Source organism: Anneissia japonica, unplaced genomic scaffold (assembly GCF_011630105.1).
Source record: "Anneissia japonica isolate Jap-2015-1 unplaced genomic scaffold, ASM1163010v1 scaffold142_len1259957_cov175, whole genome shotgun sequence".
Lineage (NCBI taxonomy): Eukaryota > Metazoa > Echinodermata > Crinoidea > Comatulida > Comatulidae > Anneissia > Anneissia japonica.
Window position 1 is genome coordinate 342,816 of NW_022684560.1, and position 26,722 is coordinate 369,537.

General features: G+C 32.5%; 1 protein-coding gene across 1 annotated transcript; it reads left to right on the plus strand.

The window, feature by feature from the left end:
- LOC117106248 (probable ubiquitin carboxyl-terminal hydrolase FAF-X) lies at positions 1-26,722 on the plus strand. The gene is made up of 35 exons (XM_033247608.1): positions 1-20; positions 700-828; positions 1,173-1,284; positions 1,468-1,602; positions 1,971-2,091; positions 2,701-2,831; positions 3,619-3,681; positions 3,998-4,089; positions 4,846-5,092; positions 5,534-5,659; positions 6,510-6,673; positions 7,009-7,117; positions 7,451-7,597; positions 8,519-8,665; positions 8,996-9,206; positions 10,807-11,033; positions 11,483-11,658; positions 12,231-12,404; positions 13,099-13,240; positions 13,773-13,950; positions 14,398-14,615; positions 15,070-15,134; positions 15,308-15,426; positions 15,708-15,880; positions 16,419-16,510; positions 17,044-17,185; positions 17,733-17,823; positions 18,418-18,566; positions 18,881-19,054; positions 19,532-19,693; positions 20,667-20,835; positions 21,022-21,224; positions 21,585-21,731; positions 22,301-22,429; positions 23,131-26,722. The coding sequence occupies exons 1-35, from the start codon at positions 1-3 to the stop codon at positions 23,326-23,328; spliced, it is 5,082 nt and encodes a 1,693-aa protein (XP_033103499.1). The 3' UTR covers positions 23,329-26,722.

The following is a 26,722-nucleotide window of genomic DNA, read 5'->3' on the forward strand; positions in this document are numbered from 1 at the left end:
ATGCTAGCAACAGCAGCAAAGTAGTCTCATCAGCCTGGATTTCAGAAATTATTTGTAATATTATGGTTTAAAACCTAGTAAATGTCCATTTTACGAATACTCGATTTTACAAATGACATTTGCCCTTTGCATTATTGACCAACCAAGTCAATAACATCAAAAAAGTCTGATTGCGTACATTTTTCAAAGTGAAATGTACATATATATAAAATCAGGTTTGTTGTATTTTTGACAGTTCAATCTTTTCCATTTCCACTATAATTTTATAATTTTCCCTCAATTGCTGTTTAGTGACCTCGACCTCCTCGTAGCGGGCTAGCTGTTTTATCTGGCTCTAACTTGACATCAGAGTCAAATAAAGAAAATCTATTATATTTCAAGATTTAGATATGCGGTTTAGCTTCGACATGAACCATGCTTCTGTGATTCTTACTAATTAATGGCTACCAATAGCGCTTTAATCATTGTCCCTTTAGTAGGTCTAAGCTAGGCTAATTTTTCTCATTCGCATTGCATTTGAGATTTATGTTGTCTTGGAGACGAAAAAGTTCTATTCAAGTTCATTGACTAGTACTCAAATAATCAGGAATATTCATTTTAAATCAGTCTCGCATGACCTGTTTTCAACCAATCAAATTAAAGGAATATATACAGGTTTTGACAATTAAGATTAATAATTGTTTCGTTTTTATCTTACAGGGCACATCGTGGTAAGCATGTGACATTAATGGTACGGTTTCCCAACCAAGGACGTCAAGTGGAGGATCTTGACATCTGGTCACACACCAATGAATCAATCGCATCTGTTCGTAGACAAATTTTATTAAGGTTAGGCTTAACAATTTATTTATTTATTTATTTTATTTTATAGTAAACAAACATATATCTCCAATATCAGAAATTATATCTTACATGATGGAAGTAAATTGTAATGGTCTATAATCTTGAGTCTTTTTAAGACATGAGGTTTATAAAGAGTGGAGTTGTTAATCAAAAATTAACCTCTGACCCTAGTGTTGGAAGGTGTGACTTTTAAGCTACAGCGCTACCTTTTAACTCCATAACCAGTGGTTGCCATATTTGCTTTTCCTTATTTATAATGGCAAAAGTTCAGTATTTGTTGAATTACCGAAGAGCAAATGTACAATTTATAACAAATTTGTACTTGATAGGATAAAAGCCAACATTGCAACTACCAAAGTTGATTTATATGTAAACGGAGAATTACTTGATCCAATTGAAGATAGAAGGCTGGTTGGACAACTGGCGTTGAGAGACAAAACTGTAAGTTCCAATTTTTTTTATGGTTCTTTAAATCAATTTTTTCTTACCGTTTTAAAATAACTTTTTCTAGTTACATAATAAGTATAAATATTAATCATACCGTTACATAAAAATTACGCAATGGTAATCATATGATATATAATTTAGATTCATTTAATTTTCTATAATTTTTTTTTTGACCAGCTGGTGACAGCTAAGCTATGCCAGATTGGCTCCAACATGCCATCGAGTCCCGATAGCTCATCTGATTCGTCCGTGGGATCCCCTCAACACTTTGATGGACCTAACATTGAAACAGAGAACTGTCTACCAGGGGTGGTAAGTACTAACATCTAGCACTTGATCATTGAATTTCCTATTAGCAAACATACAGTACAACCAGATTTCCATTCAATGGGACTTGTGCCAGAATTCGATTTTGGCAGTCAATATTTAACTGGTAGAACTCCTATTCATTAGAAGACTATTTTTGTGATGATTAAAAGATAGGAAAATTAATATTATAGCCAGTAAAATATGCACTGTGTGAAATGTAAGATTATTATAAATACTGAGCAAAGTATAGTTTCATGATGTGATGTCATCATGACCATATTTAGGCATGTCACATGTTTTTGTCAAATAAAATTTGATAGTGTGGACAAGGCCTTCATGGTTTAAAATGAAATATATGTATTTTTCCTCAGATTCTGTCCACCAAGAGGCAAGCTGTGCAATTCTTCTTTCAATTAGCAGACTTAGGTTGCTCATTAAAAGTGCCATTGCTAAGAGATGGAGCGAGGGCGCTGTTGAAGATCATCCCAGCAGGTTGGTCTATAATTGTGTACCATACATATTGATTTCCTTACATTTGTGATTTCTCTTGGGAACCTCATCTGAAACAAGCCTCTGGTCTTAAAGGGTTATCCTCTGATTTCCATGTTTTTAAGATGAATTTTCCTCTGACAATGAAAAAAAAAATATCATGAAATTATCTTGATCATTTTACAGTAACATACAAATTATTAACTTGAACATAGAAATTATTGAATTTAAAAAATGTGTACCTTTACTTTTATACTGAATAATGATAAAAATAATAAAACACTGCAAGTGGTTCTATTATTTTTTTTGCTTTAAAATTATTATTATAAAATATTTTTTAAATACATTAATTTCTATATGTTCAAGTTGATAATTTTTATGTTTTTGGGATAATTTGCATGGGACAATGCATCTTTAATTCATTGGGTTCTTAATTTTAATTTATGGATGTTTTTTTAGACTTGTTTTTTTTTTCATTATGTTTCTTATTTATCAATTACATGATTTATGATCTTTGATGGAATTGTATTTATACTTCTTAAAGAAAGTACTGTCATTAATTAATTAATTAATTCATTCATTTATTGATTGATAACATACCATTTTTTGCAGATACCAATACTGTTGATAAACTACGAGCTCTTTGTCTAGATCATGCTAAGTTAGGTCAACAATCTCTGTCGCCCTCACTTGATAGTTTATTCTTTGGTTCATCACAGTCAGAAGTTTTATATCATCTTGAGGTAAGAGACTGCTAAAATATTACCAGTATCAGAATAATGTTATAAAACACTGCCTATACGGAAGCTTAAAGGTGCCATCCAGATGTCTAGACAATTATCTCGTCATGTCTGCATCCTTTAGAAGAGACGATTAGATGACGAGATGCTGGATCTCGTCATGTGTACATCCTTTAGAAAAGATGATCAAATGACAAGATCCTGGATCTCATCATCTAAACATCTGGAAGGTCACTTTAAGCTCCCGTACTATCAAATTTATTTTACAAAAACATGTAACATGTCTAAATATTGGCATTGACTATATACCAGTATATCATGAGTTTTTTTTCAAATTTAGAATTTTTTTGTCATCTAATCCTAAGGTCATAGGTTCAGATACTTTAAAAGTTCTTTTGACAAAGCAGTTCCACTTTTTATTGCAAATAAACTTTGGCATAGAGGTCTCCATAATATACGCTCTATAATTTAACCATCATCGCCACTGCCACCGCTAGATAAGTAACTGATGTCATTTGGCAGGCTATTTTTTTCCACAAATAAACCCATGATAAAGATTACTTAGTGATACTATCAGTTGGTATTCCTCTTCAAAAGTACTTTGCAGACCATTATTGAAATGTTATCTGGATTGTATGCTTTAATTACTCAAATTTTTGTTTTTAAGAAAGTATAATACATACTCCAAGTATTGAAATACACGCCATCGTGTTGGGATTCAATACTTGGAGTATGTATTATACTTTCTTATCTGAGATTAATCAGTGGACCTTTTGGTGTTTGTTTTTAGGTTGTTTATTCTTTACTAATGCCAGCACAGGTGCCACATGGTGATGATGCATATGAATTTCAGGTGAGAAATTAACAAACTTTGAACATTAAGAATATTCATTATTTTTAATAGTTTGTGATCCAAACTCAAAATCGAAAATAAAAATGCTATTACTACTACTCACTTAATTTCGTACGTAGATAAACATTAGAAATAATTTTTTATTTTATCTTTTAAAATTAAAGTTCTTATTTTGTATTGTATATTTAAGTAAAAATAATAACCTTTGAAATTCAAGTTAATGTCTTCCATGTTAATTAACAGTTGCTTCTGTTGAAGAAGACTATTAATGGTACATGTGGTATACTAATTTTTTACCTTATATTTTCTTTTTCAGTATAATTTCTTGAAAAGTGGAGGAGTCGGATGTGTTTTAAATATGCTAACAAAAAATAATTTCTTACCAAATGCGGATTCAGAAACTAGAAGGTATATAATACATGTTGAAATGTGTATAGTTTTGATTTTTTTTTTTTTTTTATTGAACTTTATACATTAATAGAAAATCTGTGTTTGATATAATATACAGTATAGATAGTCACTTTATTCACGTAAACTTATTCAATAATAAAATACTGTTGTACCATAAGATCATGTTAAAAATCTAAGAAATTACATGATAAAAGGTTAATATAAATACATCAGAATTAGTTATAATTAAACACTCTAAACAATCATAAAAGTGTTAAAATCATTAAAATCATTAAAAAGCTAAAAATTACATCAAAATGCTAAGGAACAAATCATAAAAAGCAATAAAAAGGGCATTTTACTCAGCATTCTTTAAAACTTTGAGTTTCAAATGCAAAAATTTATTCTCATTTTGTAATTAATGAAGATTAATTAATGATAATCTCTTTGAATCATCCATTACATTTTACATTTCCTATCCTGTCCTATTTTTCATATTTCTTTATTTTTGATCTGACAACAATGTAATGACCAAACAGGCTAAAACTAAGCCTCTGAATTGGGTTCCTTCATGAGGCTTAGAGAGTGGAGGTCAATTGATTCTATTTGTGATCACGGAATTTGAAACCAGAAAGTTAAAAGCAAGCATTTGCAAACATTAAGCTACAGCATCACTTCAGTATTCATATTCCTGATAAACACTAGGTGGCAGCAAACAACTTTTTTGAAACTTGATTTTCCTAACTGATTTTGACAACTTATTTCACCATACAGAACGTCACTTTTGATGGTGCTAAAGGTAGGCAAGTTAATGTTGACAACGCTAGGCTATGCAAAGATCACAGCAGTGGCTGAATCCCTCCAGCAAGACATGACAGGCCAGTCATCTACACAGACCACTCCTGCTGCTCACAACCAAGCCCTGGTGTTGCAGCAGGCCCTTCAGGGTATACCAAACCCTAACTCGGAGTGTGTGCTTAGAAACGTTGCTATTAGACTAGGGAGACATGTAGCAGATGAGGTAAGTCGTATACAAATCAGTGACAGATTTAAGAGGGGCCCAACCAGTCACCTCCCTACCCTCCACCCCTTAAGCTTAATAGGTTGAACACCTATTCCCCAAAAGCTCACATTCCCAATCACCCTCCTCTCCCCACAGAAAATGCTTGAAGCAAAAAATATTACGTTCACGTAGTTAAAATTCACTTTATTTTGCGAGCTTGCACCCTATCACTTAATCATTGAGCTCTTCACCTTCGCAACCCCATCAATCCCCCACTCCCTTTTAAGACACTTAGATGCACCACTGTATGTGGATAGTGAGATAATCAAGTTTAAAACATTTTCACTCCCATTATAATAAACCTTGAATATTAATACTATATAAATAGTTCAATTGATTTATGTGTGTCTGATTTGACATGACTCACTTCTCATTAGTATTCGTATTGATGATTAATAGGCTAGCAGTCACATGCCAGACTTGAATGTGGTGAAAGCAATCAAGAAGGTGGCGTGGTCAGCTGGTTGTGGGTGTCTTCATCTTCTACATGCCTCCAATGAAGATATTCATAAAGCTTATGAAAAGGTAATAGTAATACATTCATTTGATAACATGTACTACATTCACTGAGGTGTTAAAATGTACCAATCTTATAAGAACCTCTTCAATATATCTCACTTGTTGAAGCCAGCGTCCACTGCTTGTAAAACTTAGTAGTATATTTCATAAAGTTAGACCAGGTTGCTACTTTCTTATTATTTGTTTGATCTTGAGTATGTATGTATACTGTCTCTTATACACATCTAGATGTGTATAAGAGACAGATATATATATGCTTCTCTTGAATATGTGCGACAAAAACATTACTTTTCTTTGGTTCCACTCTGAAAGTCGCATTATGTTATGCAATTATAGTTCTGAGGACCCTGTAAGTCTGTCACCCTGTTTTATGTAATTATATTTAGGCAGTTAAATAAAACTGCCAGGTTGCAGTGACCGGTTTCTCAGTGACGAATATAATAACTGCGCATGTGCATTAGCTGCGTGTATGAGAATGATTTACTCTAGTAGTAGTACATGCACTGACACTCTTTGCAGTTCTTCGCAATACAATGAAGATGAATATATTGATTGTTGTTGATGATGTTTAGGTAGGCCTAACCTCCTGGTAGACATTTTGTTTAATAGGTTAAAGTGTATTGTAAACATTATTATGAATTATTTCAGCGTTGCCTTCTCTTTCCACTTGATTTAAAAGTAAATTGCCTTGTTATCTTATAACCATATGCATTTCTAGGTCTGTAGTCTAGGCTTCATTCCTGTTAACCAGTGCCATTGAGCAAGAATGGTTAGGTCTGCTGTGTTTTAATACTATACTCCAAGTCTTTCAGAATAAGCATTGTTTTAACATTTGGTACCATTTTCTCAACCCCAGGGTGTTGTGAAGTTACCAGAACAAGAAGATGTCTCATTAACTAAGGAATCTCTAGAGGTGTTGACCATCTGCCTAGCACTCTGTCCACCTGCGCTGGAAGCACTGAACAAGGACAAGAGCTGGCAACACTTCATCATAGATCTACTACTACTATCAAAAAGCAGGTCAGTATTGGTGTTTTGAAGCAGATTGGGTGAGGAGGGGGTGGGCAGAGTGTTGGAGATGAAATTTAAATCAGGAATCCTTTAAGACTGCTGTAACAATAGCCACTACCTTTTACCAGTATTAATGATACCAATCAGGAATGAAGAGTGGATACATAAAATGTACACAAAGATGGGGATAAAATATGTATGAATGAGTAGAGAACATTAAGAGGATATTTTTGAGAGTGTTGTTATAATGATAAATTTGTGATGTCATTGTGATAATATTTATAATGTCATTGTGATATTGTTGGGATATCCATTATGATGTTGATGGTATTTTGTGATTTCAGAACGGTGAGGCTGTCGGCAACAGAACAATTTAACCTAATAGCTACAAAGTGCTCATCAGCACATGTTCCACTACACTTCTTTATCACATTATGTTTTACTGTTCTACAAGTAAGTGTTCAATAATTATTACCAAAAATTATGGGAATATTAAAGACACATTAATAATTTGTTGAGTGGATATAATTAATTAAACATTTAATGTGTACACATAGATGTGTAATCATTGTTTGTGGTTTCATAGCTTCAGTGATTAATAATATGAAATAATTTTTACTGTGAATATGCCAAATAAATAATTTACATGTTGACCACCAATTTTATCACATACCAAGGTTAATTGTATGACATTATAACCCATTTACATGTAGGCATTGAATGTTTTGTTATGTAAATTTTTAAATGATTGTAATCATTATCACATTTTTCCATTATTTTCGACAGAGTATCGTAAAAGAGAACCCTAGGTCATGTAATGAGTACTTTCAGTTGCTCTGCCGATTGTTGAATTACGCATGTACGACAAACGTCACGTTGAATGCTGCAGAGACTTGCCTGACCAATGAGATTGATTGGCTCAAGAAGGTTCGGGTGAGTAAGCTTTGGTAATAGTGATGCTTAATAATTTCTTGGGAGCGGTTGTTGCAGCGATTGCAGTTTGGGATCTTTCAATGCATTGGTGAACCTTTCGTTTGTGACCTTGGGAAAAACACTTTACCCATGTCTCCCCTCCCTACCCCCTGCCTTTTATAAGAAGTATGCTTAAAACATGACTAGGTCTATTCCTGATTGAGTGGAAATAGTTCTGTACTAGTTTGCCAGCACATAAATGTATAATACTGGGTAATAACAGCTTACGCTCTTGATATTGTAAGGCATTTGGCACTATATTTATTTTTTTGGATAATATTATTCTTATAATTTAACATTATTAGTGTTAACATTCTACTAATTAAACATCAATATTTTGTTTTCCTTGTTATCATCATAATCAACATTATCATCAGCATCAGGCCTAAAAAATAGATTGTTTGCCCTTCTATGCAGGAAATTGTCTAGGAGGGGCGGGTGCAAACAATTTTTTAAAAGTTTTTTTTTTTCTCCTGTCACCAAAATTAACATTAAATCGCAATGCTTACAATTAAGCCTGCTTCACTATTTGTTTTTTAAAGGGTATTCATCAGACTGAATAAAAATAACCCATAATCCATATTTTGCAAATAATTTAGGCCTAGAATGGTGATACCTATATCCGACACCAAATTTATACTTTCATGCACAAAATGGAGAAAAACAAAGATTACTTTTTAAAATTTGTGATCTAAAAAAAAAAAAAACACCACCCCCTTTTTTTTTCGTGAGCTAGGGGCGGGTGCTGGAGGGCAAACAAACAATTTTTTTTTTTAAGCCTCCTCACCGTCACCATCATGTTGTTACTATTAATTATATTTTCTTCCTTATATCTATGGATTAGCATTATTGCATTAACATATGTTTTTTTTTTCCAATCAGGATGAGTTGCTGAAAACTGGCGAGTTGCCTGTTGAAGGGAGTTTACTGGAAGGCCATTTAGGTATTTGTAAAGAATTGCTGACATTTATGTCGTCAGAGAAGAAGCACCAGATAGGATCGAAAAAAGATGGCTGTAATCTAATACATGTAAGTCAATTTAAATGAAACAAACTTCAGTCTTCCATAAATTTTTTTAATTTAATTTAATGTAAACAGTTTTGTGACTATCTGTGATGCCAACTGGTAGTTAGCCAAACTGTTTACAATAAAGGGAAAAAATCAACAAAAAGAAAACATTACATATAAAGAAACATCTCTGAATCATAATAAAATTCAAAATCATTGATTGAATGAAGCATGTAAACATATGCATTGCATAACACATTTGTAATAATTTGGTATAAAGCAAATTGTAAATCTTGATTTTACCATTTAATTAACATATGCACATTATTTGATATTGTTTTCATTATCTAGGAGTTGATTGATGACTTTTTGTTTCCTGCGTCCAAAATTGTTGTGCAAACACGCAAAGCTAACGATGATTTCCCGCTATGTCCTGTTATTCCCGTATGTAGCTCACCTCCAACAACGATCGCCGCTTTCGATCTCCTGGTTGCTCTATGCGTCGGTTGTATACCAAACCTGAAATTAGTCTGTGATATGTTAACAAATATGTATTATTCAGGTAATACTATGATTTTTTCAGTTACAATGTTTGATATTTTGATGACATAACGATGGTATAGCATACCATGTATTCTTGTGTATAAGGCAATCTGCGTATAAGACGACCCCCAAGTTCGAGAAAAATATTTTAGACGATTTTTGTATGGCCGTCAGAATTTTTACTTTCTGCTTATTATGGTCTTGAAAATTGCATCTAGCTGGCTAAAAACAGAGTCAAATGTAGGGAATCTTCCAAATAATATCATTTTATGGGCTTTTAAATGTTCAACAAAATCTTATTTCCCACATTTAAAATTGTGTTCATTCATACAGATAGTGGCTTTTCAGTAGCAAATTTGTGTCTTATGGACGATCTGCACTTAAGACGAACATATTTAAAAATAAAAAATGTGTATGCGATACGTGTATTAGATGACCCCATGTTTTTCGATCGTAATTTGCTATTTTTAGCCTTGTTTTATAGGTGAGAATACAGTATATGCATGTAAATTTAATATAAGCTATAAATTATTCATCCAATTTTTTAATATCTAAAATGAAAGTATTAGTATTGTTTATATTTGAAGTGTTCACCATCTGTGAATTTGATTTGTATTAAATTTTATCATCAATTTTATATAAATTATACCAATATTATGTAATATATATTGAATTGATGTACTGTAATTAAATAATTGAAACAAGGCAATTCGACAACAGGACGCACATCTCCGCTCGCGAACATAGCACATTCGTACAGTTTTTTTACCTTTACTGTGGCATCGACAATCTGATACTAGTTGCGAGTAAAGTCGTCAATTATTAGTCTATGTGTGCCATATGTTTTATGGTATTCGTTACTATTTCATTAATTTTGGGTAGTTCGCAATGTATGTTACATCTGATTTCTTTTGACCACGAGCTTGTTAAGTGCTTCTATAAACTACAATTTCATTCATGAAAATTGACCAACAAAATGAAAAGTTATAGCAAAAGAAAATTTACGATTTTATGAAAATTCTTGTTCTTCTATAAAATTAAACTCATTTTGACAATGTTGTACTAAGGTCCACAAAATGAACATTTGAGTAGATACAGAGAATTAATTTGTTTTTTCTGCAAGCTGAGTCTCTTGAACCACTAGACACCCTCATCAATAAAATTAATGTTGAAATAACAATGTAATTTCAGTCGAATGTTAGGCCTTTGTAATCACCACATGACGCATGATAATCATATCAACTGACACGCACTTGGGTAATTTGTTGCTGACAGTTAATTATGGTTTGGTTGCTATGGGTTTTGTGACGATCAGGGTGCGTTAAACTCAGTCAAGCGTGTAGGGGCGCACGACATGTAGAATGTGGATGCCAGAGCTTAAACCTTTGATGTGCTGAGATGTGCATCCTTTTGTTCAATTGCTTTGATTGAAACAACCAATTTTTTATTCTCATAATTATACATCCTAGTATGTGAAACTAATGAAGTCTTAAAATAATTGGGGGATTCAAATAATTTGTTGAATGAGGAACAGTGTAATTGCCCAAATACATTTATCATTCCAAACACGTTTAGAGCATTATTGTAATAAAAGAAAAAAAATATTTAATTTCTTTCAGCAGGAACTGAATTACCACTCTGTGAATGGGAGTATCTCCCACCAGTGGGTCCTCGACCAATCAGAGGCTTTGTAGGGTTAAAGAATGCCGGTGCGACATGCTATATGAACTCGGTACTCCAGCAGATCTTCATGGTTCCCGAGATACGCAAGACAATCCTCAGTGCCGAGGGCGCTGCCGTTGATGTTGAAGATGATGGTTCCGGTGATGAAAAGCAGGACATAGAGGTAGACAGCCCTGTCCAGAATATCAAATTTTATTTGACAAAATCATGTGACATGCCTAAATATGGTCATGATAACATCACATCATGACCATATATAGGCACATCATGACTATATATGGGCATACAACAGTTTTTGTCAAAGAAAATTTGATAGTCTGGACAGCTTTATACTGTACATTAAAAAGATGGGAGATTGGAAAACATGAAGGTTATTGACACAGACACTGACCCTAGGATGCAATTTGGACAATTTTAATTTACATGCATTCTGTTATCAGTCAATGTATATTTTAAATTATAAATTGGCTAGATACAAATTCCACTCTAACAAAACACTATCAACATTATAAACTAAGACCATAATCATCATAATTTTTTATAAGTATTTGATATATTATTTTTAAAGTGAATCAGTTAATCAGGATCTTGTATTATATATGTCTCTTTTAGGTAAACATAGACTGCAAGCAAGATGGAGGAGGAGACGAGAAGATTGGTTCCAGCAAAGAGAGTGAACGCAAAGAGTACAACATGGGAGTGTTGAAGCAAGTACAGTATGTGTTTGGACATCTAGCAGAAAGTAAACTACAATACTATGTCCCCAGAGGGTTCTGGAAGATTTACAAGTATGTACCTTTGCTATATGTAGGGTGGTTTTCGAGATAGTAAAAAGAAAGTTTTCAGAGGAAAGTCTTGAGAGAGAAGAGGAAGGGTCTCATTATTTTTGTAGAACCACATTACTTGAGGTATTTCTAATAATATAGAAATGGGTTTTCTCACAACAATCTTTATAATGAATGTATTATAAAACCCTGAGTTCAAGATTCAAAACTTATAATCACATCAACTCTTTACTATATTCTTCTCTTACCTCTTTCTCTCTGATGTAATGATTGTCATTAATTATATGACCAACTGAGGACATTAAGTTCTATTAAACAAACTCATTAAACCCTAATCTTCCTCTCAACTTTTATCAGCTCAAATCTCACCTACCCCTTAATACTTCAGTTTTTGTGAGTGTGTAATTCCCAGCAACTCTTTTTTCTCATTTGCGCCTTTCTTGAGGAATACATAAATTTACCTTGTACCTGCATACTTTTGAAGAGAAATCAACAAAATTCCTACTGTGTTATCTAGTAGTACATCACATCAAAAATCTCAAAAATATATCAGTGTGTGTAATTTTATTTTGTAGATTATGGGGCGAGCCAGTGAATCTTCGTGAGCAGCATGATGCATTAGAGTTTTTCAATAGCCTTGTAGACAGTCTAGATGAAGCCCTCAAGTCACTAGGACAACCCCCTATCTTTACAAAGGTCATGGGAGGGTCATTTGCAGATCAGAAGATTTGTAAAGACTGCCCTCACAGGTAGGAATTTCATAATATTCATTTACCAAAAATAGCATCCTGCAATATATTTTTTCTATCTACAAAGATGAATTTCATTATATTATGCATTATTTTTTTATGCCTATTTATATTTTGTTTTCATAGTCATATAGTCTAATTATATCTCGGATTATTAATTCTTCACAATATTTGTTAGGCTAATTTAATTTTTTAGGAGAATTTTTTGATGACAGATAATTATAATTCGTGTCAATCTTGGTCACTAAGTGTTTATTGTTCATGGGAAGATAGTTAAATACTTGCATTTAGTTGCTTTTATAATGTAATATAAGATACTTGTGGTAGAAGGCATCTAGTTTGTGTGATAAAATTTACTGTTATGATATTTTTAAGTTACAAATATATATTTAAATAAAGCACTTTGCAAACTTTTAATTTATTATTTTATTTACTTTATATTAGGTAATATGTTCTCAATGACTACATGATGTGCTAATGTTAACTGTTATAATAATTCAAATTGCAAATATGTCTTAGTAAAAAGTGTTTTGCAAACATTTCTCATTTTTTTATTTACCTTATATTATGTAATATTTTTTCAATGAATATATTTTTAATTTCATCTATCGTTCAGAATAAATATATCGGATATATTTTTAGTTTTTTTTTATTTCATTCATTGTTAAGATATATTACATTTTTTTTTCATCAGATATTCCAGAGAAGAGTCCTTTACAGCTCTAAACGTTGACATTCGCAATCAGCAAAACCTATTAGATTCATTAGAACAGTACGTCAAAGGCGATTTATTAGAAGGCCCTAACGCCTACCATTGTGAGAAATGTAACAAGAAGGTAAGCTTGTCAATTATCTACCTCAATAAAAAGTATTTTATTTGAGTGTGGAATACATCAAACATTTACTTAAACTTGCACTATCTATCCCTAGAACTATAGAAGTATAATTGAGGTGGAAGTAGGAGAATAACCCGTAACTCGCAGTGTTATAGTGCAGAATTTGCATATGGGTGTGGTCCGTGACTACTTTTGCCGCTGTACAGAAGGGCTTAGTAGCTTCATGCTCACATCATTCGACAGGGGCTGAAATGAATCAGCATATCGTACTCTTCGAAATATGCAATTGGTTCTTTAAAGTGCACATAAATTAGATATGTCCATTGAACAACCGATTATATGTTTTATCTGAGAAGTCTTAGTTTTACAAACCAAAGCCTATACAACAAAAGACATGAAATAGCGCCGACGTTTTAGGCTATAATTGACGGTGCCCCTGCCTTTGCAACTTAGCTACACTAAATAAGATATTTTACTTAAAAACATACATGTTGTTTTAAAATTTTAATTGAAACCTTTTTATTTTTTGTAGGTTGATACTGTGAAACGTTTGTGTATAAAGAAGTTACCGAATATATTAGCAATTCAGCTGAAGCGTTTTGACTACGATTGGGAGCGGGAATGTGCAATCAAGTTCAACGACTATTTTGAGTTTCCACGTGAATTTGACATGGAGCCTTACACTGCTGCTGGTCTTGCCAAGCTTGAAGGTAACGGAACAGTCACATTAATTGCTGACTAATTGGTTTATAACGGTCATTTTGTAGACAAATCATGATTATATTACTTTGCTAACATAATGTTTTTTATCATACGTGACAGAGCATTCAAGAAACAATTTTTGGAAATTATGAAGTTTTATATTTTGAATGTATTTTGTATTAGACAAAATTGTAACCACATTTCAAATCTACACATTTTTATCAGTTATGCAAATGCTGGTTCTTCAAATTTAATTGCTCTTCATGGAATAAAGGAAATTAATCAACCAAATATTATATAAGTATATATTATTATAAAAGCTAATCAGTTATAGAATATAATTATGTAACAAAAAATGGTTTAATCATTTTGTGTTATTATAGTAGTAGTCATTTAATTTGTTATCAATTCTTATGTTCACAAGCTTAGCATGTTTTCTGCTATTTTTGACTCAGGTGAAGAAATTCATGATGACCGTGAAGAAAGCAGTGATAAGTTGGAAGATTCGTCGCGTAGCACATTTTATCGATTAGTTGGCGTTGTAGTACATAGCGGTCAAGCCAGTGGGGGTCATTATTATTCCTACATCGTTAATCGCCATGGTGATGACCCTGCCAAGTGGTACAAGTTTGATGATGGGGAGGTTTCTGAATGCAGGATGGACGATGATGATGTAAGTATAATAAATACAGATTATCAAATTTTTATGTGTTTCTAATTTGTGTCATCTTTCATCCTTAATTCATCTTTAACTAGAATAGAAATTTACGCCAGAGCTACTGTACATAGAGTACAACAGTTGTGTCATCACCATTACGCCTGAATGACTTCATAATCTTAATGGTTTAGAATAGGCTTTCTAGAATAGGCATTTTAAAAACTAATAATTTACCATCAAAATGTACTAAAAACACAAAAGCTCACATTTAATCATCAATTAAAATTTACAAAGAAAAATTAAGATTGGGATCATTGGTTTGTCAGTGGTGAAAATGGCATCCGGTTGAAAGCACTTTATGTTGCCGTACCACTGTAGTACTCTATAGAATATTGGAGATTAGCAGATTTCGTACCTGCACATGTTTCAATCTAATAGGTAAATTAAAAATTTTTTTTTTTTTTTTAAGGAAATGCGCAACCAGTGCTTCGGTGGAGATTACATGGGAGAGGTTTTCGACCATATGTTAAAGAGGTGAGCATTATATTTTTTACATTTTTCAATGTTGTTTTATTTGAAGAGTGTATCACCCATCTATTTCCTTTCCAAAAGACAAGCATCTTAATTAAAATGCTGAGCTCCATATTCTATTACACTTGTATTTGTTTTAAATAATATTTCTATTTTTTATTTTTTTTTATTTCAAGGACATCGTACAGAAGGCAGAAGCGTTGGTGGAATGCCTATATTTTATTTTACGAGCGAGTTGACGTAAAAGAATCGCTTGAAAAGGATCTCTGCAAAGGCATGGATGATCTTAGACTCAGTAAGTTTTTGTTTGTGGAATTACAAATTATTATTAGACATTTTTATAATCATCTACAAATTGAAATGAAAGCAAAATGTTGTTATTGTAATTCACTATACAATACAGTGACACCAAACCAACCATTTACGTTGACTGTGGCCTATCATTACAATCTGTATTTCTAACATTATAGTTTTAGGGGGTTTTTTTTTATAATAAAAAGAAGAAAAAATGCTTTAAACTACAGTTAGTTTTGTGAAGTATACTTTATTTTTAAAATATGTATACTTGTTCCACAGCAATGAAAGAGCCAATTAACATGCCGGCGATTATCCAGAGGTGTGTACGTCGTCAAAATATCCACTTCATGCACAACCGCATGCAGTTCAGTCACGAATACTTCCAATTTATACGCAAGCTTGTTACGTGCAACAGCCCGTACTTCCAAGCCTTGCAGGGACAAGAGAGGCCTGTAAGTGCATTTGTGTTTTTAAGTGAAATATATAAATAAGTAACAGATAGTACTTTTATGTGTTGTATCATAGCACACTGGTTTTTTTGAACTACATTTTATTTCAATCTACATTAGGATTTAATCAGTAAACTACAGCAGCCAATTTTTGGATCCTCCACTTTTCTGGAGGTTGTATAATTGATAACAATTTACACAGTAAATCAGTTAAATTACAATTAAATGTGCATTTTAAATAAACTAAAATTGCTGTAAATATGATTCGGCAAATTGAAGAACAGCTCTTGTGATAGGAATTGATACGAACGTATCTGGTGCAAGGGATATCTCTTTGTAATTCTTTGTAAATACTGTAGTTTAATGCCTTATATTTATTATTAGTTTCAACATTCCATGTCATGTAAATACAAGAAAAAATTGAAGCAATTTATTTTTCGTTCGTACTTATTCTGCATAATTCATGTGAGTTAACTGATAACTTGAAATAACATCCTTCATTTATAATTAAGTTCTGTTACTGTATTTCTTAAATTTTTAGACTCAAGATTATGAAGAGCTGGCCATGCTGAGTATCCAACTGGTTTCCAAGTTTCTATTCACTGTAGGCTTTCACACCAAAAAGACTTTAAGGTACCTCACATAAACTATTGTCTAGGCTATGCACAATAGCAACAGGTTGTTGGACAGGTCATGACTGCTTGACAATTCTTACAATGCCTATTGGATGATTCGTACCATTGCTGTTGGATGATTCATACCATTTTGTTGGAATGGGCAATCATACCATGACTGTTGGAGAATTCGTACAACTGCAGTTGGATGATTTGTACCATGACTGTACTTGATAATTTGTACCAAAAGGCAGTGTACGGAGTGTTTTCATCCAGTTAGATTCACAGCATGTATTTGGACAATTCATTAAAAATTGTTTGAATAATTACAAGCATTTAATACAAAAATATGTAATACATCTAAAAATATGTTGTATGATAAGGCTAGTGTTAACTAATAGTTATATTGTGTAGATCTGATAGGATATGATAATATCAGAAGTTATTATTTTAAAATTTATAATAATTTTCAAATTTCAGTACATCCTCTTCCATAGAACAGACATTGGTCAAATAAATGAAATGTTTAAATAAATTATTTGTGTTATTTAGGGGTTCTGCTAATGAGTGGTATGAAGCACTCTGTCTGTTAATGCGTACTTCAAAGGCCGTACGAACTTGGTTTGCACAGAATGTTCTCTTTGCAAACCCAGGAAGATTCTCGGAATATCTACTAGAGAGCCCCAGTACTGAAGTAAGTCCATGAATTGTGTAAAGATAATTTTAATTAAGTTCATGATGTACAGTATAACTGGTATCTTAGCATCAGTGCGAAGAATGAATGTCTTCTGGAAATTAAAATCAATATACAATTAAATGACTTTTTAAGCAAATAAAAGAATTCTTCGAATCATACTTTTATAATCTATTCATTTATCACAATTCTTTATCTCAATATTTTTATTTATCCGTCGATAACTCAACGTAACATTTTAATTGGGTTAAAACTTGTTTTAAAGTGCAATGTGTTGTTTTATTGGTTTTAGTCTTTTTAACACATTTAAACTTGTTTTTGAATACAAGTCATTTTTCTAATATTTTTTTTATTTTAATTGTTGAATATTTTAAAATTGTCTCAATTTTGATTGCATTGTAGTTCAGATTTTTATATGCTATATATGAATTGATTTAATTGAGTACTGTACCTCTTTGTTAAGTTTGTTGTTAGTGCCACACATTCAAAATATTGGATTTATTTTTCTGCTTTATGCTTGATTTAATTTGCTACTACTTTCCACCAGGTGCGGAATGCGTTTGCTAAGCTATTGGTCATCCTGTCTCACTTCTCCCAGCAAGATGGGCCATTCAGTCTGTCTGGAGCCATCAGTACAGGTATGTCAGCAATCTTTCAAAATCATTAATTGCTGTTAACATTGTGATACTGAGCTTGTAGAACAGTTCTAGCTTAAATATCAATATCAACCAGTTAGCTTAAATAAACAGTACTTTAGTATAGTCATATAACAAACCTCTGGCTTAAATAATAATTTATTAGACCTCCTGTATTTATCCGTTATTTTCACGAAAGTAAAAATTCTGCTCTTTTTGATGACCCCCCCCCCCCAATCTCCTTCCCTGAATTTGAAATCATCATTTAATCTTTTTTTGTAAGAGTATAAATGCCTGCACTTTCAGCTCTCTACTTCCTTCCCCACAAAATGTTTTGTACACTTGCAAATATGATGTAAATAATGGATTGTCCTTAATTTTAGATACAGATAATAAAATTTAAATTTTCAGTATACTATTTCAATTATATGTTTAATTATTTTTATAATGTTTCCAGTTATAATTAATCAACTGCCTTCTATGTTTATGATAATGGTTGTTCTTTTTTTAGTTTATGGTCATTTACATATCTTTTTTTTAAATAGTCACTCGATACAAAATCAATAAAATAAATGTTTTGTTTTCTTTGCTTTTCAGGAGAAATTCGCGAAAAACCCAAGAGTTTAAGTGATCACTTACTTCATGCTATCCTGTGTTTGCTAAACAAGGAAGTTTCGGAGCATGGACGACATCTTACACAATACTTTCACTTGTTTCAGATGTATGCCAATCTAGGACAGGCAGAAGTAAGCTCATATATTTGTTTAAACTCTAGGAGGTGCTGCTCATTCATTAAACCTTATGGTTTTGATTCCACTTAATATAAGCTCGGTTAACACTTTCAAATGTTATGTGAAAAATAAATGTGATATGCCCATATATGGGTGTGATATGACATCATCATACCCATACATGGGCACTTCACACAATCTAAAATTGATATTCAAGAAGTGATTTATATGTTGTATGAGAAAGTAGCCATATTTACGCTATAACATTGTAACTTATTATGTAAAAGCATTTCAATGTACACTGTTGTCTTTGAACTATTCTATTATAGCGAACACAATTATTGGAATTAAGCGTTCCCTCCACATTCATGCTGGTGGCCCTTGATGAAGGTCCTGGGCCACCAATTAAATACCAGTACGCTGAACTGGGCAAGTTGTACTCGGTGGTGTCGCAGTTGGTTCGCTGTTGTGATGTCTCATCCAAACAACAGTCTTCAATACCGGTAAGTCAATGTTGGTCACAAAATAAAATAATAATAATAATAATAATAATAATAACAATAATAATAATAATAATAATAATAATAATAACAATAACAATAATAATAATAATAATAATAATAATAATAATAATAATAATAATAACAATAATAATAATAATATTGCCCCTATGCACTTACACAAAAATTGTATAGGGTGAACCAAAATACTTGTATGATATTTGAAAAGATCATTTTTCAAGCTTTGATTAATAAATTTGATATTTTTACCTTGAAATTTAGTCATTTATACCAACCAAAATGCATGGTTGAAAATTAACCTTAAGATTAAGCAACAAAAAAAAACTCACTTTTTTACAAATAAGATATTAATTTCCAACCAGAACAGATCGGAAAAAAGAGTTTTTCCTTATTAAATTGATATTTATCAAAATTAATAGATTGCTAATTGTTAATTAAATTGCTTGTTTCTTTTGCTAGGGAGGTCAACCTTTACCAAACCCCCATGGTGAGTCCAGTCTGCAGCGACCTATCATGTCAATTCAACCACAAGTTGCTGATCTGCTGTTTGGGCGAGGAGGCTATGTCAAAAAACTTATTGAAGACTGTAACAATTCTGATGAAACAACCAAGCTACTAAGAGTAAGAATTTAAAATATAACAGTTAACTAGTGTTTTTTAGCTAGGTCATAAAAATGCCTTGTTTGTTTACATGCCACAATGTGATGACATTGATGGTGTTTTAGCCTTTGTAATCACTATTTAACGTTTGGTGTTTAGGGCTGTTTCTGCATCTCTTATTATCCGATAAGTTGTCGTAAAGTGGCCAATTTATTATTTTTCGCTGTAGAAAACAAGACCCAGAGTTTCCGATTAATTTTTGTATGAGAATCAGATAATTTATCGGAAAAAGCTCTGAATGCGAAAATAAATAACCTTTGACCGATGTCAAATCACAGCTATGCAAAGAATTCTTTTGGGTAGGCCTAGTAAGTTCTAAGGCAACTAGTGGTTAGTAGGCCTAGGAATCACACACTTCCATAATAAAAAGTGAGTACTTTGCTGCTTAAATGTAAAAGAAATCCTGAAAAGGCTGCACTCGATGTCGACAGAGCCTGGCGGGGCTTAGGTGTATCCCTATCTATTGTTTATTTGTAATGCACATCAAACAAAGCTAGCATTCGTTTTCGTCTTCTCAATCCTTACATTAAAGTACAATGAAACATCGCTGCAACAGTACATTTCCCAGAGTGAAATAGAACCGTACGATTTCGTTCTTGGCCTAGGCCTGTCCATCACGCGCAAAAAAAAGGTCACCTGCTAGGTCAACAAAATGGATGTTTTGGTGTTAAACACATTGCTTTGTTGTCCATAATATTGCATGATGGGATAAAATATTTAGAGGGAATTTAAGATAACTTATCGGAGAAATTATCAGTGCTACGGAAATACGGCCTTAGGCATTTATGTCCAACATAGTCAACAAATAAATAAATAAAATAATTGTTGGAGTCTTACCATGTCGACACAGAACCTTCTGACTATAAGATTTTATGTCTTGTTTATATTCATTCATTAATCAAGCATGAATATGTTACATTTTTATCCTCATCAGTTCTGCAGTTGGGAGAATCCTCAATTTTCCTCAATGGTGCTAAGTGAGCTCCTATGGCAAGTTGCATACTCTTACACTTATGAACTTCGACCCTACTTAGATCTGTTATTACAGATGCTACTACTGGAGGACAGCTGGCAGACCCACAGGATTTTGAATGCCCTCAAAGGTAACTTACCTGCTCTAAACACATGTTCTCTATCTGCTTATAAGGGTTCGTGTTTTTTTTTTTTTTGTTGTTATAGTGTAGTTTCTACAGAAAACTATAAAGGCAACAACATTGCCACTTGCAAAATATTCTCTAATTTATTTTTTTAATTTTAATCTGTCACAACAATTGTTTGTTTACCAAAAGGTATTCCAGATGATCGGGATGGCCTGTTTGATACAATTCAGCGGTCCAAGAACCACTACCAGAAGAGAGCCTATCAGTGCATTAAATGTATGGTGGCGCTGTTCAGTAGCTGTGCTGCCGCCCAGAGTCTACTCAACTCAAATGGTGATTTGAAACGGAAATGGAATTGGGCTGTGGAGTGGCTGGGAGATGAGTTAGAACGGGTAGGTACTATATTCAGCTATTTCAATACTGTACTTTCATTTATTGTTTATTCCACTAAAACATAAACATATAATTGGCATTGATTAACAACAATGTGTTGAACTCAGTGGAGCCAGACATCATCCTCCTTCTCTATAAGTATTTCCGGATCATTGAGAATCCCACCATACACAATGTTATGCAACACCCTCTTTGCTGGGGAGTATTCCCTGATCTGCTCCTCAACTTGGGTGCATTCCAAGTCACGTTCTTCAAGTGTCTACTGATTTAGCCTGAATTATTCATGAAATTGTATTCAGTCCTGCACAGTATTGTTAACAATTTTATCTAAATACTACTCTCTGTTTTTGTATTACTAGCGCCCATATGCTGGAAATCCACAGTACGCTTACAACAATTGGTCACCACCCGCCCAATCAAATGAAACATCCAATGGATACTTCTTGGAAAGGTCACACAGTGCAAGGGTCACGCTAGCCAAGGCTTATGAACTGTGTCCTGAAGAGGTAAAATTTATTCTATTCAAAATAATATTGAAGGGAACATTCAAATGAAAATGGCATCATATGTAGGACATAGTGATTTATTGTAGTGCGCCCCCTGGAGGCAAAGATAAGCCATCTTTTAGTTTTTTGTGCGGTTTGGCTCAGTGGGAATGGTTTGATTTCCCAACCTTAAGGTCAGGGTTTCAATGCTTGCTGTACATTTCTCTTGTGTCCTTCAGCAAGGCACTTTTTTTCTGCATTGCTTCTCTCCACCCAGGAGTATAAATGGGTACCTGGTGGGGTTGCCTGCTCCTGCACTGTTTAATAAATATTAATGGTCAAATGTCAAATTACATGAGTTATTTACAGTATCTTCTTTTTTTTTCAACAAATTTAATTTGGAATTAAATTTTTTGAGAAATGAGAGATTTTTATTTATTTTGTAAGAAACTTCTTTCACAATCCAATCATTGATCATTTTATCACTGAGATTTTTAAAAATATGTTCATAATAAGCAATGATTTTATATGCATCCCATCAGAAGAAAATCTTCACTGAAAAAAATTTTATGACATGAATATGCTTTTAGGAACCTGAGGAGGTTGAAGTTGGTGAGGATCAGGAGAGTTCACCAACAGAAGATCCACCGTCAGGACACTATCAACATCATCTGCACACTGTCCAACCACAGAATAACCAGCAGCTAATCTCAGCCCAGGTTTGTAATCTTTTTTTTACCATAATATGCTTATTATAATTATTAACAATCTTCCCGTAACGCAACACTTGACTGCCAAACACGGAGATCTCCGTGTTTTAGGTTTCTTTACAGAATCTGATAGATTGGGTAATTACCAACATGTACTAACAATTTAAACACTATATTCAATCTGGACCGTAAGTATTTCGCTATTGCAATGTGACCTATTCTCAGTGACCTCATATTGCATGTAGATACTGAAACGCGGTTATCTCAGTTCCATTGTGTGAATATGCGTAAAACAGCAAAACTGAGTCACTTTCATTTTACTGTTACGGGTCACAGATTGTGTTTGTGTTTGGTACCATTGTAAAGAAAAGATGTTTATAATTCTTGTAGTACTTATTACATGTCAATCTGATTATAAACACACTCTCAACGAGCTTCGAAAATGTGTTAAAATTCCTTAAAAAGTCTGGTGGTGGCTGATAATATTTTTTCAAACCCCTGGCAGTCAGAGTTTTAATCTTCTTTTTAACCATTTTTTGTGACTACTCATTCACAGCCAATTGCAAGATAGAAATTAAAGGATGTTTACTTGGCAGCAATCATTGGATGAATGTTGACACATCGCATTTGAATGCACGACTTTCACTGTAAATTAATTTTTTTATAAAGAATTTTTTTTAAATTATGTTTTAATTGTATTTCTCCCATAGAACAACCAAATACACCAGCAAGTACCGAACAACCAACAGCCGTACAACCAACAACATCACATGACAAACATACATCGTCATAACAACACAATCAACAACAGCCTGAACAATCAAAGCAGACCGCAGGGCAGCAGTGGAGAGGAGCAGAAAGAGGAGGAAGTAGTGAGCCCAGGTCAGTCAAGCAACAAGGAATCATAGATGTATGGAATGCAGATTGACTCTGAAATGTATGGGAGGCAGATGTAGTAAATTGTTTGCAGAGTATCAGTAGATATAATATGGTAGTATAATATTGAAACATGACAGACCCTTAAAGAAACATTATGGGTGCTGTTTAGCTAATAGGACACTGAAAGAGAACACTCCTCAACCCTGCATAATAAATTTGCAAATAAACAACCAAATATAATTTAAAACCATTTTTAGGCATATGTAAGTATTACCTATTCTATAACATAGCTTTATTTTAGTTCTGTTGTAAAGAACAAAGCCATATATTTTTGTGTTGTGGAAACAGATTCCTGTTATTTTTTAGCAATTTTTCTCTCCCCTTACATCCGATATTTTTTGTTTTTGTTTTTTTTTTGGAAATGTTGTTCCCAAACTTAATGTCTTTAATTACAAGAATGGCTTATTCTGTTGTAGCCTTTACTTCTACAGGAGTGTGTAGATTAGTTACAATATAGAAACACAGCACAGTTTCTTTATAATGAACCTGTGTGTATAACATTATTGACATTTTATATAAGCTTATCATATCATATGGGTATTTATAGATTTAAAACATTCATCAGAATGTTTACAAAGTTATAATGTTATATTTAAGGATTGTGGCTCTTACAGATTTTAAACAGACATCTTCACAATTGACACAAATTTGATTTGCAGTATGTGATAGTATCAAACTGTCGATGACAGCAATGAAGACGACGGCGATAATGACATTGACAGCGATGACGTTGATTGTTTTTAGATATTTATATTCCGTATGTGTATGTTATAAAAACCTACTCTATTCCTTTAACAAATTGAGAACCTTAATTAAATCATTGATAGTCTGTGGATCAATCAATTTATATCGAAATAATTTACTATCTTAGAAGCTAGTCTATGGTATTGCATTCTCATCCCATAGCCAGTAAGCATCAATTAATAGTTACCATAATTAGTGTTAAGTAATATGCCAGTAATATGCCACTCAAATTTTCAAGTACAGTATCCTCTTCAATGGAAAACAGTGTGATGTTATTTTTCCCATGAATTTTATCGTACTGTACCAGTGTGTGCCTTTTATAGCAAAATTATTTCCAATGTGAAATTTTCCACAAACTCTGTGAACAAAATAATTATGTATTTTCTATCTTACACTACAGTTGAACTTGCCTAAGTGGAATCCAAAATGGCATTGAAAAATTGTTCGACTTACAGATCGTTAATTAATGGAAAACACAAAATTTAGCATGTAAAATAAGATCGACTTCGAAATTAATTGAGTTAGGCAAAGTTGACTTAAGCAAGTTTAACTGTATTAACTGGAACACCTGAGTTAAATAGAAAACCTTGTTAAATAGCACCACTTTATCAATTAGGCAGTTAAATGTGCTTTGTAAATATACAATTGTGATTAGATAGATGTTGATGAAAACCACTGTATGATAATTGTACATTAAATGGTGTGTCCCTAATCCTTACCAAGTTACCCCTGATAATAATATCTGTAGGTAAGTAAGCTTTTTCCAGTGTGTGGAATTCCCAGCAATTAATCTCTTGTTCTTAACATACATAAAGATATATATTGTGTGCAAGAGTTCATTGATATTGTGAATCTGTGTGGTTTATTGTTCTTAGCCTTCAGCGGTGCATAGCAAGTTCTACAAACAGGTTTAAAACTTTAGAAGGAAACATAATCAAGGTGTGTTTCATGAAAAGGTTAGTTTTTAATAATTAAAAATGAGTTTTATTATTGTTATTTTGTCATACAGGTTTTTATTTATGTTTTACATTTCAAGGAGGCTAGGCCCACCGTACCATTTCCCTTAAATAAGGGGAAGGAAAAAAAGAACATAATTTATGGGTTTAGTGCCACTTCTTGCTAGGATAGTTTCTCCTATTTAAACTTAATTTGGTTCAGCACATTGTCACATTTCTTCCATTTATGGTATATTTATAAATGTATTTTTTTTTCAAAGTAGGATATATAATTTAAAGTAACCCCTTGAGACACTTTCCAAACATCTGTACATACAATTAGCTAAGATAGGTTTTTTTTTGTAAAGATATTGTGGTTTTTGGAAATTATAATTTACATTTTCGTTGCTTTAAAAGTTGTTTCATCATGATAAATGTCATAACGATTAGGTTGAACATTTTATACAGTATGAGTTTTTTTTTTACTTAATATTTACGTTTATGTAAAGGTAACAGAAGCAGCTTTCCTGATGTTTGTGCCTCAGTGTTTCATTAAGGAGAATTTCTTTAAATGATTAAGCTATGATCTTATTCTAGATAGTCTCTGTATGCCTCCTGTTTGTAATGTGTAGTTCACTTGGTGTTGGAGGAACAACTTTATTGCCTTTGTTGTCCAGGTTTATAGTAAAGTTAGAGGTTGATATGCAATGGTATGTTCTTGACAATCAGTCCCATATTATATAGTATAATCATAAGATAACTTTAGTGAAAATATGACAATAAATGGATTTGTATTTTTTATATGTAATTATTATCAACTATTTTTATTATTGTTATTGCTATAATTATAATATCAAAATGATGTTCTTATTGTTGCTAATTTTATTTTATTTATTATTATGATTAATTATTATTGTGTATGTTCGTAGATTGTATATAAATGAAAAACAAACGTCATAAGGTTCTAAGCCTTATAACGACTATTGTAGGATTGAAAAATTGCCTAAAGTTGTTCTGGTATGCATTGCTCGTACATTTTGATGAACATACTAGGAATTTACATATTTTTGGTTTCATAGTTTACAATGGAAAAGTGTCACTTTAAGGTTAATTGAGAAAAAAAATATTAGACCTATTTAAAATTTCAATTATTGTTGTTATTGCTGTTATTATAATATTAATCAGTAATACAATACTTTTGACCTGAAATTATTTAATAACCCAATTGCAAATGTTAATGATTGCATGGAATCAACCTGTAGAACAACACTTCCCCTGGTTGTGGTTGTGCATTTGGTGTGATGATATTATTATTGTTATGATACTGATTAATAACATTTACTAAATTCCTATTAAACTAAAATTTAAAACAACACTGGTAAAGTCTCAGATACCAGGAAATACGGATAAACACAACTTCTTGTAAGGTTTTTACCCTTTATGCCAAGATTTTTATTCAGATAGGTTTAGGTTATTTTTGTTTCTCCATAATAAGTTATAAAGTTTATGATTTGTTATATGCGACACATGTATTATAGGGAGATGTGAAAACGGAAAGCTTTGATGGAACATGAATGTTCAAAATAATGATTTTGTAGTATAAACACGAGAGCGCTGTCTACTTTAGTTGTATAAATTGCAATCTGTTATGTCAAGCTTTGCAATAAAAAATAAGTTGTGTTAA